Raw genomic sequence first — 14,882 nt, 5'->3', positions numbered from 1 at the left:
AATCACTTGAACCTGGGAGGCGGAGGTTGTAGTGAGCTGTGATCGCGCCACTGCACTCCAACCTGGGTGACAGATGAGACTTCACCTCAGAAAAAAAAAAAAAAGAAAGAAGATGTAAAAATAAAACCCGCAAAAAACATAATACCCACTTATCTCCCCTCCTCTCATCACTTCATGACAATAGCCCTCAAATCACTACATTTCCTCTGTCTTCTCAAGGATATTTCTCTCTCTTCCTCTCTCTGTCTGCTTCCCTCTCTCTTACACGAATTCACATAGACATATACACGCTTGTCAAAACCCCACCCATTCTCAAAGCCAGTTCAGCTGCCTCCTCCTCTTGGGACAGAATCAATCGTCCTTTACCAGGTACTGCCACATACGCTGCTTGTGCATGTTCTTTCATCTAGAAGCATGTTACTGCTAGCTTCACAGTCCATTTCCCTGCAAGCTCAGTGAGGACAGGAATCAGGACTTCCAATCCATACTCCTGCTGCACCTAGCACAGTGCCAGGCACACCGTGAGTGCTGTGGCTGCTGTGGATTGGGCGAGGGCAGATGCAATCGGAGGGAGCTGATGCCAAGAGAGGAGAGCTGGCCGTGCTCTGAGGAGGTATGGGATGCACTAGTACAGCTTACTTCTTCTCTTGCATAAGCAGCAACTATTGCTTCAACCTCCAAGTGCTGGAAGTGACCCCACCTCTCATTCCAACATGAGGTCATGCAATTTATGATGGAGCATTTCCGAGGATGCTTTTGCTTCCTGCGTGCCACCCAGCACAGTTCAAGCCCCGGGCAGACAGATGCTCAGGACGCACCTGCTGAGGGATGGGAACCTGTCTTGTCATCAGGATGCTGTCATTTCTCACTTCCAGAAGGCAGGCGCTCTTTACAGCAATGAGTAGATTAGGATCTTCGTATCTGAAGTCCGTTTCATTACAGAGAACTACCACTGTACGGGCATAGGCTATCAGTAACTCCACAGGGCCACTCTACAATTGGGTTTTTCCACACACATCATCGACCCCTACCTCTTACAAATTCCAGCTTCGATAGTTTTTAAGAACCATTTATAGGTCCTTAAGTTATTTGACAAACACACAGTGGTTATTATTTGCCAGCGAAAGAACTAAGCACTTTACAGATAGTAACTCATTTAGTCTTCACATACACCATATGAGGTTGGTTCGATTAACCTTATTATCCCACCCAGGTGTTAAGTGGCAGAACAGAGATCCAACCAAGCCACACTGTGCCAACCACGGCCACTAGCCCCACGTGGTTACTGAACACAAGAAACGTGGTTAGTCCAAACTGAGATGTGTTGTTAAGTGTACAATACACACTACAGTTCTAACGCTTTGTGTGAACAAAAGGTAAACTATCTCACTGATACTTTTTACTACTGATTACATGTTAAAATGATAATATTGTAGACATAGGTTAAATAATATGTTATTACAATGCATTTGACCAGTTAATTTTTCCTTTCATTTTTCAAGAGACAGGGTTCTCGCTATATTGCCCAGGCTGGTCTCAAACCCCTGGGCTCAAGCAATTCTCCCACCTCAGCCTCCTGAGTAACTGGGACCATAGGCAAAAGTCACCACACCCAGCTCTTTTTACTTTTTAAATGTAGCTCCTAGGCTTACATTGATTTCTACGGGACAGCACCACTCCGGAGTCTGCACTGACAGCCACTACTGTCTGGGGTTGTGGGGGTCATCTTCCCCACCCTGCAGCCTCAGGGCAGGACCCAGATTCCGCTTGTTCCTAACACCGTGCTCACTTGGACAAAGATGATGGCAGCCACGCAATAATTCCCTCATCTCCCCATTCTGCTTCCTCTGACTGCTCGGACACTGCATCCTCGTCCCAAGCCTTGCCTCCAGCTCCAGGTGCAGCTTAGCGCTACCTCCCTGTGGCAGGAATCCCGAAGTGTCAAGGTGGGAAAATGTTTCACACATCATCTAATGGAACCCCCGCATGCTGACACGTGGAGAAACTGAGGCCCAGGACCACAAAATCTTCGAGGAAGCAGTGGCCCTGGGGGTGACCTAGTCCAATTTCCCAAGCAGGGCAGAGACTCCTCCAAAGCGTCCCTAACAAGTTCTACATAATGAAACTCTGTGTGCCGCAGTCCTTTGGTACCTGTGGGGGATTGGTTGCAAGGCCCCTAAGGATACTGAAATCCGAGGATGCTCAAGTCCCTCATAGAAAATGGTACAGTGTTTGCATATAACTTACGCACAACCTCCCATGAGCTTTACATCATTTCTAGATTACTTATCATACCTAACACAACGCACGAACATCACTTCATTTGCATGGACTCAATGCAGCTTTCAGTGAGCAGCAAATTCAAGTTTTGTTTTTTGGAACTCTGTGGAGTTTTTTCCCCTGAACACTGTCGATCCAGGGTTGGTCAAATCCATATGGAACCCACAGATACAGACGGCCGACTGTAGTTTTACGTGGTTCTACATAATGAAGTAATAGACTTCAGGTCAGAAGGACCTTATCTGCTGCTGCTGCAAAGTGTGCCTACCTTCTAGAAGTGGGAAATGACAGCACCCAGATGCTGGGCAGGTTCTAAGTCCTCATCCAGCCTCTGTTAAGACACTCACAGGCCTGGCACAGTGGCTCATACCTGTAATCCCAGCACTTTGGGAGGCTGAAGCTGGAGGATCGCTTGAGGCAAGGAGTTTAAGACCAGCCTGGGCAAGATAAAGATAGCAAGACCTTGTCTCTACAAAAAGTTTTAAAAATTGGCAGGCCATGGTGGTGCATACCTGTCACCCCAGCTACCTGGGAGACTGAGGCAGGAGGACCATCTGAGCACAGGAGTTTGAGGCTACGGTGAGCTATGATCACATCACTGCACTCCAGCCTGGGCAACAGAGCAAGATCCTATCTATTAAAACAAAACAAAACAAAACAAAAAAACACCAACCTGGGAAACACAGAGAGATCCTGTCTCTATAAAAAATAAAAATTAAAAAAAAAAAAAAAAAATGTTAGGCAGATGTGGCATTCACCTGTGGTCCCAGCTACTGAGACCTGAATAGCTGAGAAAGCTGAGGTGGGAGGATCACTTGGGCCCGGGAGGTTGAGGCCACAGTGGGCTGTGATTGCAACACTGCACTCTAGCCTGGGTAACAGATAAGACCCTGTCTCACAAAAAAAAAAAAAGCACTGGGCGCGGTAGCTCACGCCTGTTATCCCAGCACTTTGGGAGGCCGAGGCGGGCGGATCACCTGAGGTCGGGAGTTTGAGACCAGCCTGGCCAACATGGAGAAACTCCATCTCTACTAAAAATACAAAATTAGCCAGCCATGGTGGTGAATGCCTGTAATCCCAGCTACTCAGGAGACTGTGGCAGAAGAATCACTTGAACCTGGGAGGCGGAGGTTGCAGTGAGCTGAGATCATGCCATTGCACTCCAGCCTGGGCAACAAGAGCAAAACTCCATCTCAAAAAAGAAAAAAAAAAAAAAAGCCACATGTTTGAGATCAGATCACTGGTAGGGGGTAGGGGAAGACCCATAAAAATGGTGAGCTCAATACTTAACAGCCCAGGATGTATAAACTTTCCAAAACCAGATGTGGCTTCCAATGTGGCCTGAGTGTCACAGAGCTTAGTGGGTTAAAGCTCCTTTGACATAGACCTTACCACAGCACTGGCCCACACAGGCTTATGGTTTAATGGGGCAGTTTAAGAGTCAGACTGACCTGGGTACAAACTCCAACTACAGTAAAACTTCTACAGTGTCCCCTCTATAAAGTAGAGGTTAAAAAACAAAACAAAAAAAAACAAACCAACCAACCCTTTCTCACAGGGCTAAGAGGATGAAATGAGACGATGGAGGCAAAAATGTCTAGAATAATGGTCTAACACCTAGTAGGCACTAATATGTTCATTTCCCTCTCCCTTCCTTCTTCAGCCAAAAACCCCAGGCCTTTTCCCGCAACATGAATTAATAGTAACTCCCACTCTATTCCAGACTTACATGATTAATGTTTTGAACTTAAATGCAGGATTTTACACTTAGACCTATTAGATTTCTTCTTGAGATAAGTACATGTTCAACATTGCTCAATGTCAAGTAATTTTTAAAAGCTAAAACCTAAAAACAAATTTTTAAAGTCAGTAGGGCATAAATATAGTGTAGTCATAGAATGAAATGTTACTCAGATCCTTAAAATTATGATTTTAAATAATTTTTACGACTTGTACTATTACCCATTAGATAGCATTCAGCAGGGAAAAAAAAGGATAGAGTATAATTGCAATTATGCTAAAATACATAGATTTGCACGAACACAAATTTGGAAGGACACTCACCTAAATATGAGCCACCCCGAATTATAGTATTATGTATCATTTTGTTTTTTCCTTTATGGCTTTCTTTATTTTCCAGGGTTTCTACAATGTATGTGTATTAATTTTAAGAGAGAAATATTTTTAAACTTCATCTTTCTACTTAATGGCAGCATTCCAGTCAATTGAGATGATTATGAACCCTGGTTGTATCAGCCAATGTTTGCCACCCTCAACGCCCATGGAAGTGAGAAACAGGGCCGGGTGCAGTGGTTCACTCCTGTAATCCCAGCACTTTGGGAGGCCAGGGCAGGTGGATAGCCTGAGGTCGGGAGTTTGAGACCAGCCTGGCCAGCATGGTGAAACCCCATTTCTACTAAAAATACAAAAATTAGCCAGGTGTGGTGGCAGGTGCCTGTAATCCCAGCTACTCGGGAAGCTGAGGCAGGAGAATCGCTTGAACCCAGGAGGCGGAGGTTGCAGTGAACTGAGATCGCGCCATTGCACTCCGGCCTGGGCAGCAAGACTCCGTCTCAAAAAAAAGAAATAGGCCGGGTACAGTGGCTCACACCTGTAATACCAGCACTTTGGGAGGCCAAGGCGGGCAGATCACAAGGTCAGGAGTTCAAGACCAGTCTGACCAATATGGTGAAACCCTGTCTCTACTAAAAATACAAAAAATTAGCTGGGCATGGTGGCGTGTGCTTGTAATCCCAGCTACTCAGGAGGCTGAGGCACGAGAATTGCTTGAACCCAGGAGGCAGAGGGTGAGCCAAGATCACACCACTGCACTCCAGCCTGGTGACAGAATGAGACTCCATCTCAAAAAAAAGAAAAAGAAATGAGAAACAGAAGACACGGGCCACACGGGCTCCTGGGAGAGGCTCGTATCTATGGAAAACATAGAGGACTAAGCCAAAGAGAGCCCTGCGGCACATCGCGGGGACCTCCTCACAGTAACACAAGCTCAGGAGTCAGGAGTCAGCATCCAGTGTAGTGGGTCAAACAGTCACACAACCAACTCCCCGCTGGATCAGCCAGACCACACTGCTTTCTCTTGTACCAAGAAGATCATTAGACTGAAAAGCCTCACTGAACATTCCTCCACTCAAATGAGAGTTGTTTTCTCTAAGATTTGGTAGAGTGAACCCATGTCGGCTACTAGGTATCTCAACTTCATGTTCACACTCTCCACAGATTGTTTGTTCAAAAATCTAACCAAGGCTGAGTGCAACCATGTACACCTGCAGTCTCAGCTACTGAGGAGGCTGACGTGGGAGGACCGCTTGATCCTGGGAACAAGGCTGCATGAGTCATGATGACCGCATCACTGCACTCCATCCTAGGTGACAGAGCAAGACACTGTCTATGATCATAATAATAATTTTTTTTTTTTTGAGACGGAGTCTCGCTCTGTCGCCCAGGCTGGAGTGCAGTGGCCGGATCTCAGCTCACTGCAAGCTCCGCCTCCCGGGTTTACGCCATTCTCCTGCCTCAGCCTCCCGAGTAGCTGGGACTACAGGCGCCCGCCACCTCGCCCGGCTAGTTTTTTGTATTTTTTAGTAGAGACGGGGTTTCACCGTGTTGGCCAGGATGGTCTCGATCTCCTGACCTTGTGATCCGCCTGTCTCGGCCTCCCAAAGTGCTGGGATTACAGGCTTGAGCCACCGCACCCGGCCAATAATGGTAATTTTTAAAAATTTATTACACTGAAATTATTTTTGATAATATTAGAGTTTAAGAAAACACTAACATTAACTCCACTTTTTTTCTTTCTTTAAGGTGGCTACTAGAAAATTTTAAATTGGCAGGGCATGGTGGCTCACACCTGTAATTCCAGCACTTTGGGAGGCCAAGGCAGGAGGATTGCTTGAGCCCAGGAGTCTGAGGCCTGGCTGGACAACAAAGCGAGACCCTATCTCTACAAAAAAACTTTACAAATTAGCCAGGTGTGGTGGCGTGAACCTGTAGTCCCAGCTACTCAGGTTAAGGCAATGAGGATTGCTTGAGCCCAGGAGTTCAAGACTGCAGTGAGCCATGACTGCACCACTGAACTCTAGCCTGGGAGACAAAGTGAGACTCTGTCTCAAAAAAGTAAAAAATCATTAAAAAACAAAATCTAGGCCGGGCGCGGTGGCTCAAGCCTGTAATCCCAGCACTTTGGGAGGCCGAGACAGGCGGATCACGAGGTCAGGAGATCGAGACCATCCTGGCTAACACAGTGAAACCCCATCTCTACTAAAGAATACAAAAAACTAGCTGGGCGAGGTGGCGGCGCCTGTAGTCCCAGCTACTCGGGAGGCTGAGGCAGGAGAATGGCGTAAACCCGGGAGGCGGAGCTTGCAGTGAGCTGAGATCCGGCCACTGCACTCCAGCCTGGGCAACAGAGCGAGACTCCGTCTCAAAAAAAAAAAAATCTAACCTAGGATTGGGCAAGGAATCAATTCTAGGAGTCTGCCCCTTCCGGGGTCCCCATCTTGCTCCCTTGAAGAAACAAATCAAGGCAGCATGTGTTGTCTCCACTACTCCTACCCTTCTTCCAGGTCCTGGCAGTGGTTCTGGGGTCACTCCTACACCTTCTCTGGGACCCCAAAGCTGGCAACCTGAACTCAGGAAAAGCAGCTCATGTGGTCTGACTCACAATTCTCCCAGGGCAAGCTGTGGCCTTCTCACAAAGTCTGGTCCACCCTTACAAAGATGGAGGCAAGATAAGAGTCCTCCGCCTCCAGAACATGCCACCTGCTGTCTCGCTCTGCCTGTGGCTAAAGAAACCCCTCATGGCCAGGCAAGGTGGCTCACGCCTGCAATCCCAGCACTTTGGGAGGCCGAGGCGGGTGGATCACCTGAGGTCGGGAGTTCGAGACCAGCCTGGCCAACATGGAAATACCCTGTCTCTATTAAAAAAAAAAAAAAAAATTAGCCAGGTGTGGTGGCGGGCACCTGTAATCCCAGCTACTCAGGAGTCTGAGGCAGGAGAATTGCTTGAATCGGGGAGGCAGAGGTTGTGGTGTGCCAAGATCACAGCATTGCACTCCAGCCTGGGCAACAAAAGCAAAACTCCGTCTCAAAAAAAAAAAGAAATCCCTCATGTTGTCCAATGACCCCAGCCTGGGACTCCCTGCCCAGAGCTCTGCCCACAACCCAACATCACTGTTCCAGCCACAATTGCCCAAGGCTCACTGCCAAGGTGGAGGCCAGCCAGGGAGCAACAACACCGGCCTTTTATCCTGCCCAGGATGATTCACAAAGACAACTCAGGGGCTTGAGGGGAAGGGGAAGACCAGGTCCTGGCAGGGGCAAGCGTGGCACGAGAGGAGGCTGGCAAACACGAGACTTGTACTAGTAAGACAGAGCGTAAAACTCAGCACAGAACCGACACTGAGCTCCAGCTTCACGCTGAGTCAACAGCCCCCTTTGGAGGAGGGCCCCACCCCAGAGGCCCACCCTATGTGTCATCAGCCCCTCCCCAGCGCCCTCTGCACTGCCCCCAACCCTCTACCGGATATGCAATCCCATCCCCCAGGAGGGTCACCCCTGCCTCAGCACAGCTCCCATTTCCTGCCCCTGGTGACTCCTCTGAAGTCTATTGTTCCCATGAAGTTTGGGTCAAAGGAAGCAGAGTCCCCACCCATGGGGGCCCGCCTGCCTACGCCAAGCTAAGGAGCCGGCCCCCGCTGCAGGGAGCCTGGCCCATCCTCTGGCCCTTCCAGCAGCCCCCCTGTACGAAATGCAGGAGGACGTAGGCATAGATCTTGGAGATCTGAGTTCTAGTGGAAATATTCCCAAATATCCAGTCCCTACCAGCTGAAGGCCCCAGGGCCAGATCACACAGGTGTGATTAGAATCTCCCAGATAGGAGCCGGAAAAACCAAAAGCAAGGGAAGAACTGTCATTTCAGAAGGGGGTCCAGGCAAAACCGGAATTAGAAGAGAGGAGCTGGAGACTGTGTGCTCCCCAGTGCCAAAGCCCTGCCCCCACCTCCACCTGGGCCCCCCAGGCTGCTGACAGCCCCCTCACCCCCCCTCACTGGAGAGCAGCTGTTCAGCTCCAATTTCAGAGCTTTAAAGGGAGCTGTCGTCCAACCCCTGCCAACAAAGGGTCATGGGGGCAAAGGAAGACAGGCAAGGTAAAGCCACCCTCACAAGCCCTGAATTTCCAACTGCCACTGGACTGACCTCAATGCAGGAACGGCAAGGTCCAAAGCTGGGGACCAACGTCCTCCACTTCCACTGGGAAGGAGGAGGAGGAGCTACAGGTTTGGCAACAGGCATTGCTTTGTGACAGTCATGGGGCAAGACTCCAGAGTGGAAATCAAAGGAGGTTGTGACATTTGCAACCCAGGAGATCTAAAAAGATAGGGAGAACCTTCACCTGGCGGCTCATCAAGGGGAGAGGAGGGTGTGTTTTAAAGACCCGAGGGCCCCTTCCAGACTCCACAGACAGTACAGTGAGCCGGCTCCTTCCCCAGAGCAGCTAGGTGCTTTCGGCCAGCATGGAACAGAGTATTTCTGCTCCTACCAACCTTATCTGAGCCACAAGGCACGGCCCAAGTCAGTCTGCTCCAGCTTCCCCGCCTGTTGGATGAAGGCGGCTGGGGGGAGTAGGGAGTGCACAAGCACTGCAATCCACAAGGTAGGAGACAGAATGCCAAAGGGAGAGCATCGGTTCTAATCCCCGCTCTGCCACTCGCCAGGGTTGGGGCATCAGTTTCCCCATCTTTAAAATGGGAGGTGCAGTGGCTCACGCCTGTAGTCCCAGCACTTTGGGAGGCCGAGGTGGAGTTCAAGACCAGCATGGCAAACATGGCGAAATCCCGACTCTACTATAAAGTACAAAAAACGGCTAGGAGTGGTGGCTCACGCCTATAATCTCAGCACTTTGGGAGGCTGAGGCGGGCAGATCACCTGAGGTCGGGAGTTCGAGACCAGCCTGACCAACATGGAGAAATCCCATCTCTACTAAAAATACAAAATTAGCTGAGCGTGGTGGCGCATGCCTGTAATCCTAGCTACTTCGGAGGCTGAGGCAGGAGCATCGCTTGAACCCGGGAGGCAGAAGTTGTGGTGAGCCAAGATCACACCATTGCACTCCAGCCTAGGCAACAAGAGCGAAACTCCATCTCAAAATATATATATATATGGATATAAAACTAGCCGGCCAGGAGGCTGAGGCAGGAGAATTGTTTGAACCCAGGAGATGGAGGTTGCAGTGAGCCACTGTACTCTAGCCTAGGCGACAGAGTGAGACTCTGTCTCAATAATAAATAAAGTAAAATAAAAGTGAAATAAAATAAAATGAGGGACTTAGATGCTGACATTAGGGTATCTAATAATGTTCAGCAAGCTCACCCTGGGGCCAAGGCAAAACTGGAATCAGAAAAATAGAAGCTGGCACTATGTTCTCTGGTGACCAAGCCCTGTCTGTCCCCCTCCCTCCTGGCCTGGGCCACTAGGACCCTGATTCCTAAGGATGCAGAACACAGCGTAGGCCTGGCTCATAGTAAATGCTCGGTCCATGTTTGCTAAATAAACATGATAGACAGGGCAAGGTTTCTCAGATGGTGCTCAGAGAAACACGAATTCCAAAAACACTAATCCCTAGGAAAAAGAGGTTCTTACTGAAATAAGCTTAGGAAACACTGGATACAACAGCTATCCTATGGAGTCCGTGGGATGTGCCAGGTACTGTGCTACTGCGTGGGGGCTCTGCAAACATCGACTTTTCACAGGAAACTTTCTGGACAGACAAGCTCCCCTCCTATTACCCACCAGGTAACAGCCTGAGAGCCTTAAAGGTAGTGAGAGACTCAGAATTTGTACCCTGGTCTGCCTGACACTAAACCGGTGCCCTTTCCACTCCATCAATGCTGCTTTTAGACCATCGCACACCAGGCTGAAGAGGTGAGAGGATGAGGTGTTTCCCACAAGAACATCTGAATCCTCAGGATAGATGGAGGAGCAGGGACAAGAACCCCCAATCTCCGAGACAGTTTCTGGCTCCTTCCTTCCAAAAAGCCCTACACATTATATCCACATTGAGGCCCTCATGCAACAGGCTACTCATTCCTCTTCTCAAAGGAAGTGCTGAATGTCTAGCAAGTTGGAAAGAATGAGGGATTCTTCTACTGGGTTACCTGGTTAGCTCCAAGGAGAGTTAAACCAGGAGAAAGTTGTTCAGGCTGGTATACCTCCCTATCTGTTTGTCCTTGGGGGCCAACTTAAAAGCAGTATTTACACAAGTCTCCAGATTCAAAACTGTCTCCTCTTTCTGAGGGATCCACCCCAACAAACCTTCCCAAATCTCATTCACCCATCCCCTCCCCCAAAGGCAAAGATCTCAACTTCCTTCAGCCTCCTACCAGCTTGTTCTCGGAACCATTCCAGGCAAGCACAAGCCCCTGGCCCCGAGAAAGTCAGCCTCCTGGCTGGAAGAGGCAGGTGGAGACAGCTTCCTTCCAGCTCTGCCCGGTCCAGGGGAAACGGAGCCTGGAGGCCACACACTCCAAAACCACAGCCAAATTATCCCTGCACTCAGGCAACCAAAGACACTGACTCTTGCCCACGGCTATGTAGGGAGGAAGAACAGTCCTAGCCAGAACCAATATCCTCGAAGAGAAACACACACTCAAGAGACGTGGCATCACACACCTACTCAGAGATACTCACACTTTCAGAGAGCCCCTTCTTACGCAGACACATACACACACTCTGTCACTCACGTTCAACACAAACAGATACGCCCACTGGAAGCCAAGGTGAGTCACACGTGAATAGATATCACCCACACAGAGACTCAAAGCGAGGGAGACGCGCAGTCAGTTGTCACACAGATTCAGCACAGACGCAGTCAGTACGCGAGGCCTCAGGTGCCTGAGCGCAGCGGGGGAAATGTTCACTTTGGGGTTTGAAAGTTCTGCTCCCTGGATCGATTCACTAGTCTCCATCAGGGAACACAGCAGCTTCCCAAGCCCTGGGGTGTAGGACCTTTTGCAGGCGTCCCCCCACTTTCGCATCGCCTGTGCACTTAAAACAGGCAGTCCGCTTACCACCAGGTCTCTCCCTTCCAGGCTCAAAAAGGGCCCAGCAGAAAAGGGGCATGGGTGCTGAGTCTCTTCTGTTGCCGACGCTCTCGGTTCTGCCTCTCCGGTCCTTTCCACACCGGCCTCCCTCTTCCCCAAAGTCCCGAGTGTCCACCCCCCTTACCCGCCCCTGGAGCCGCTTCGCCTCCACCAGCCTCAGTCGCGCCGCCTCCACGTGCCTCGCTCTTCCCAGTCTCCTCCCGAGAGGGAGCACCGCACTCACCGCGCAGACTCCTGCCCTCCGGCAAAGTCCCACCAAGTCCCCGCTCCCCAGCCTTACCGGTCCCAGGGTTCGGGAAGGTGGGATGTGTGCGCTAAGCCAGTTCCAAGGAGTCCGCCCCGAGCGCCAACTCTTCTGGCCGCGGCGATCGCTCTGCGGGGACGACAGGGCGTCAGCGCGTAGAGCCGGGCTCCGGCCGGGGCCGACGGGCGGCGCAGTGAAGGCGGAGCCGCGGGGCCAAGCCCACCCCGCGCCGACCGGCCCCGGTGCACCCAGCGGAGCGGAGCGGAGCGCGCGGGAGGGAGGAGTTTTCCCAGAATGGGACTGACGGGAAAACACGGGGATCCCTATTCCTGGAGGAGTGAGTCAACCGGGAGCGAGGAGGGGAGCGCGGGGCGGACGGGAGGGAAGCGGGAGAGGGGCAGCGAGCAGCGTCGGAGCGCGGAGGGAAGCCAGGGGTCGGGACGGAGCGCGCCGGAGCGCAGAGGTCCGAGGCGGGAACGCGGGCCGCGGAAAGAAAAGAGCAGCCGAGCACGCGGCGCGAGCGGTCGGCTGCGGCGGCGGCGGCGTGGGGCGCGCGGCCCGGGAGGGCGCCGGCGGGTGCGGCGGGCGAGGCGGGCGCGGGCGCCTCTCACCTGGCGGGACGCGGCGGCGCCGGAGCTGCGGCCCTCCCGCCCCCTGGCCTCGAGTGTGCGAGGAGGACGCTGGAATGCGCGGAATGAGGGCTGGAATGAGATGCGCGCCGCGGCGGGAGGGAGGGAGCGGGAGGGAGGGAGCCGGAGGGAGTGGCGGCCGGGCCACCGGCACCTCGGGGAGGAGACTGCGCGGAGCGCGGGCGGGCGAGGGGCCGGGCCGCAGGGGCGGGGCGGGGCCGGGCCGGGCCGGGGCGGGCGGCGGGGGAGGGGGTCGAGGAACCGCGGGGACCCCTCCACCCCGGCCTCGGCTGCGGCCCCCACGCCCACTCGCCCTTCGATCTCTCCGCTCCGACTCTTTGCCTGCTGGTTGCGCGCCCCGCGCCCTCCCGTCCTGGCGGGGTCCCGACTCTCTTTCCCAGGAGCCGAGAGCCTTCCTCTTCGCCGGGGTGGGGCTGTCCCGGGGGGAGGTGGACGGGGCCCGGCCTCCCGCCCCGCCACCCGGCGTCCCTCCGTGCGAGTCCCTGGGAGGCCGGGGAAGGGGCGGGCGCCCGGCGCGCAGGAAGGGCTGCTCCCTTCCCTGCGGCTCCCACCAAAGGACACTTGCTCCGGGGAACCAGGAAGCAGGAACTCGCGGGCTCCATTCCCGGATCCGCCGCCAGTGCCCCCTCGCTTGCCCTCCCCGGCTTTAGCCCTTTCCGTTTTTCTCTCCTGCCCCTTGGGCATCTGTAAAACTGCCACTACGAGTAAACCACATGGGAGAAAGGGCACTCGGTTTGAAGTCCATGTGGCATGCCCCGAGACGCCTTTTGGGCTCAGTGACTCAATGAATATTCATCTAATATGTATGATGAATCCAGATACTGTGAAGACCAGGATCAGCCCTCAGCACCTGCCCTCAAAGAGCCCAGAGTTTAGCTGGGGAGGCCTCGGAGTATACTGCCATCGGCGAGAGTCTGGACTTCAGACACACATGCCCAAGAGTCTCTTGTTGGGGCAGGGGGTGCTGGAAACACGCTGGGCTCCTTGTTTGGAGACGCTCAGGACAAACGGGCTTAAAGCAGTGTGCTGGCAGACAGCGCCATCATCTACCTGGCCAGGAGACTGAAACCAAAGGACTTTTGGCTTTTTCCAAAAATCAAGTCCAAACTTTTCTGGGGCGTTATCACTTAGCCTTGTGTTGGGTGGTTGTCTAGATCTTATCTCCCTTGCCAAACAGAAACTTCCTTGAAGACAGAGTAATGTCTGATTTATCTTATCTTTCACACAGAACCAGCCTGGTGCCTGGGATAGGGAAGTGCATGATAAATGCTGCGTAAATGAAAAACAATTGCTACCGTGGAAGATATTGAAAGGAAAGTGCTTTCGGTGCCAAAGTTGTTTCCAAGAGAGGTATTCCAAAAGTCTTTCAAGCAATGACGCCGTCACTGAGCTAAGCATCCACTCCTGCAAGGTGAAGGCGTTGAAGACAAAGCCCTCATTTGAATAGATGAATTGTGGTATTTTTATTAAATAATGAGTCATATCAAGGCTTGGTCATGCCTCATGCACATGAAAAGACCAAAACACAAGGCAGCGTATCAGCACCACGTGAAATACACACTAAGCACCAACTATTTAATTCAGCAACATAGGGGGGGGCGCGGTGGCTCACGCCTGTCATCTTAGCACTTTGGGAGGCCGAGGCAGGTGGATTGCTTGAGCCCAGGAGTTCGAGGCCCGCCTGGGCATCATGGTTTCCTGCACCTGTAGTCCCAGCTACTCAGGAGGCTGAGGTGGGAGGATAGTTTGAGCCCAGAAAGTTGAGGCTGCAATGAGCCGTGAATGCATCACCGCAAGCCAGCCTGGATGACAGAGCGAGACCCTGTGTCAAAGTAATTAATAATAATTATATGAATTCAGCAATCATTTGAGTGTTTGTTGACTTTGACACCGCAGTAAGGGAAGGGGTAGGTCCCTTTCCTCAAGTAGTTCCAGTCTAGGTGAGAAGACAGACAATTATGCCGAGTTCAATGGGAGCGCAAGGGCAAGAACAGTGAAATCCAAGTTACAGTGCATTTGATCTCACTTTTGAGGATAAATGAGGGTTTGCCAGACTGAGGCTGGAAACCCCATTTAAGACACGTGGAATAGCGCCTACAAAGGTGAGGCAGCCAGTCTGCTGGTGTGTTTAGCGAAGGTTTGTAAATGGGTGTGACTGGAGAATAGAGATGTGGATAAGAAGATGGAAGGTGGCCAGGCGCGGTGGCTCAAGCCTGTAATCCCAGCACTTTGGGAGGCCGAGACGGGCGGATCACGAGGTCAGGAGGTCGAGACCATCCTGGCTAACACGGTGAAACCCCGTCTCTACTAAAAAATACAGAAAACTAGCCGGGCGCGGTGGCGGGCACCTGTAGTCCCAACTACTCGGGAGGCTGAGGCAGGAGAATGGCGTGAACCCGGGAGGCGGAGCTTGCAGTGAGCTGAGATCTGGCCACTGCACTCCAGCCTGGGCGACAGAGCGAGACTCTGTCTCAAAAAAAAAAAAAAAAGAAGATGGAAGGTAGTGGATAACAGACTTTGAAGGTCATTGCATGCCATGCTGAAGATTTGGGCATCAAAAAAGACACAAATGTGACATAATCAGCACCAC

At 52.0% G+C, this 14,882-nt stretch overlaps 1 protein-coding gene and 1 long non-coding RNA gene across 19 annotated transcripts in view; one reads left to right on the top strand and one right to left on the bottom strand.

The window, feature by feature from the left end:
- The window catches only part of TEAD4 (TEA domain transcription factor 4), an 86,271-nt gene extending 73,933 nt beyond the window's left edge, over positions 1-12,338 (bottom strand). For 10 of the 18 annotated variants that reach the window (XM_074006098.1, XM_074006102.1, XM_074006097.1 and 7 more), the window contains exons 1-2: positions 12,254-12,338; positions 11,679-11,771 (exon numbers count right to left, since the gene is read on the bottom strand). Coding sequence is in view for 2 of the 18 variants with exons in the window: in XM_065523564.2 (XP_065379636.1) it covers positions 11,366-11,417 (52 nt within the window). In the remaining 16 variants the exon portion in view is untranslated. Of the gene's footprint in view, positions 1-11,365 lie in introns of all 18 variants that reach the window. The other 8 variants (XM_074006095.1, XM_074006101.1, XM_065523566.2 and 5 more) reach the window with 5 other exon arrangements.
- LOC123567437 (uncharacterized) lies at positions 11,671-13,775 on the top strand. Its single transcript, XR_006690354.3, has 2 exons — positions 11,671-11,979; positions 13,521-13,775. It is a non-coding gene; the product is annotated as an uncharacterized lncRNA (long non-coding RNA).
- Positions 13,776-14,882: the final 1,107 nt, after the last annotated feature.

Source organism: Macaca fascicularis, chromosome 11, assembly GCF_037993035.2.
Source record: "Macaca fascicularis isolate 582-1 chromosome 11, T2T-MFA8v1.1".
In the NCBI taxonomy this organism is placed as follows: Eukaryota; Metazoa; Chordata; class Mammalia; order Primates; family Cercopithecidae; genus Macaca; species Macaca fascicularis.
The sequence above is the reverse complement of the archived record's forward strand: the minus strand, read 5'-3'. Positions and strand labels throughout refer to the sequence as shown.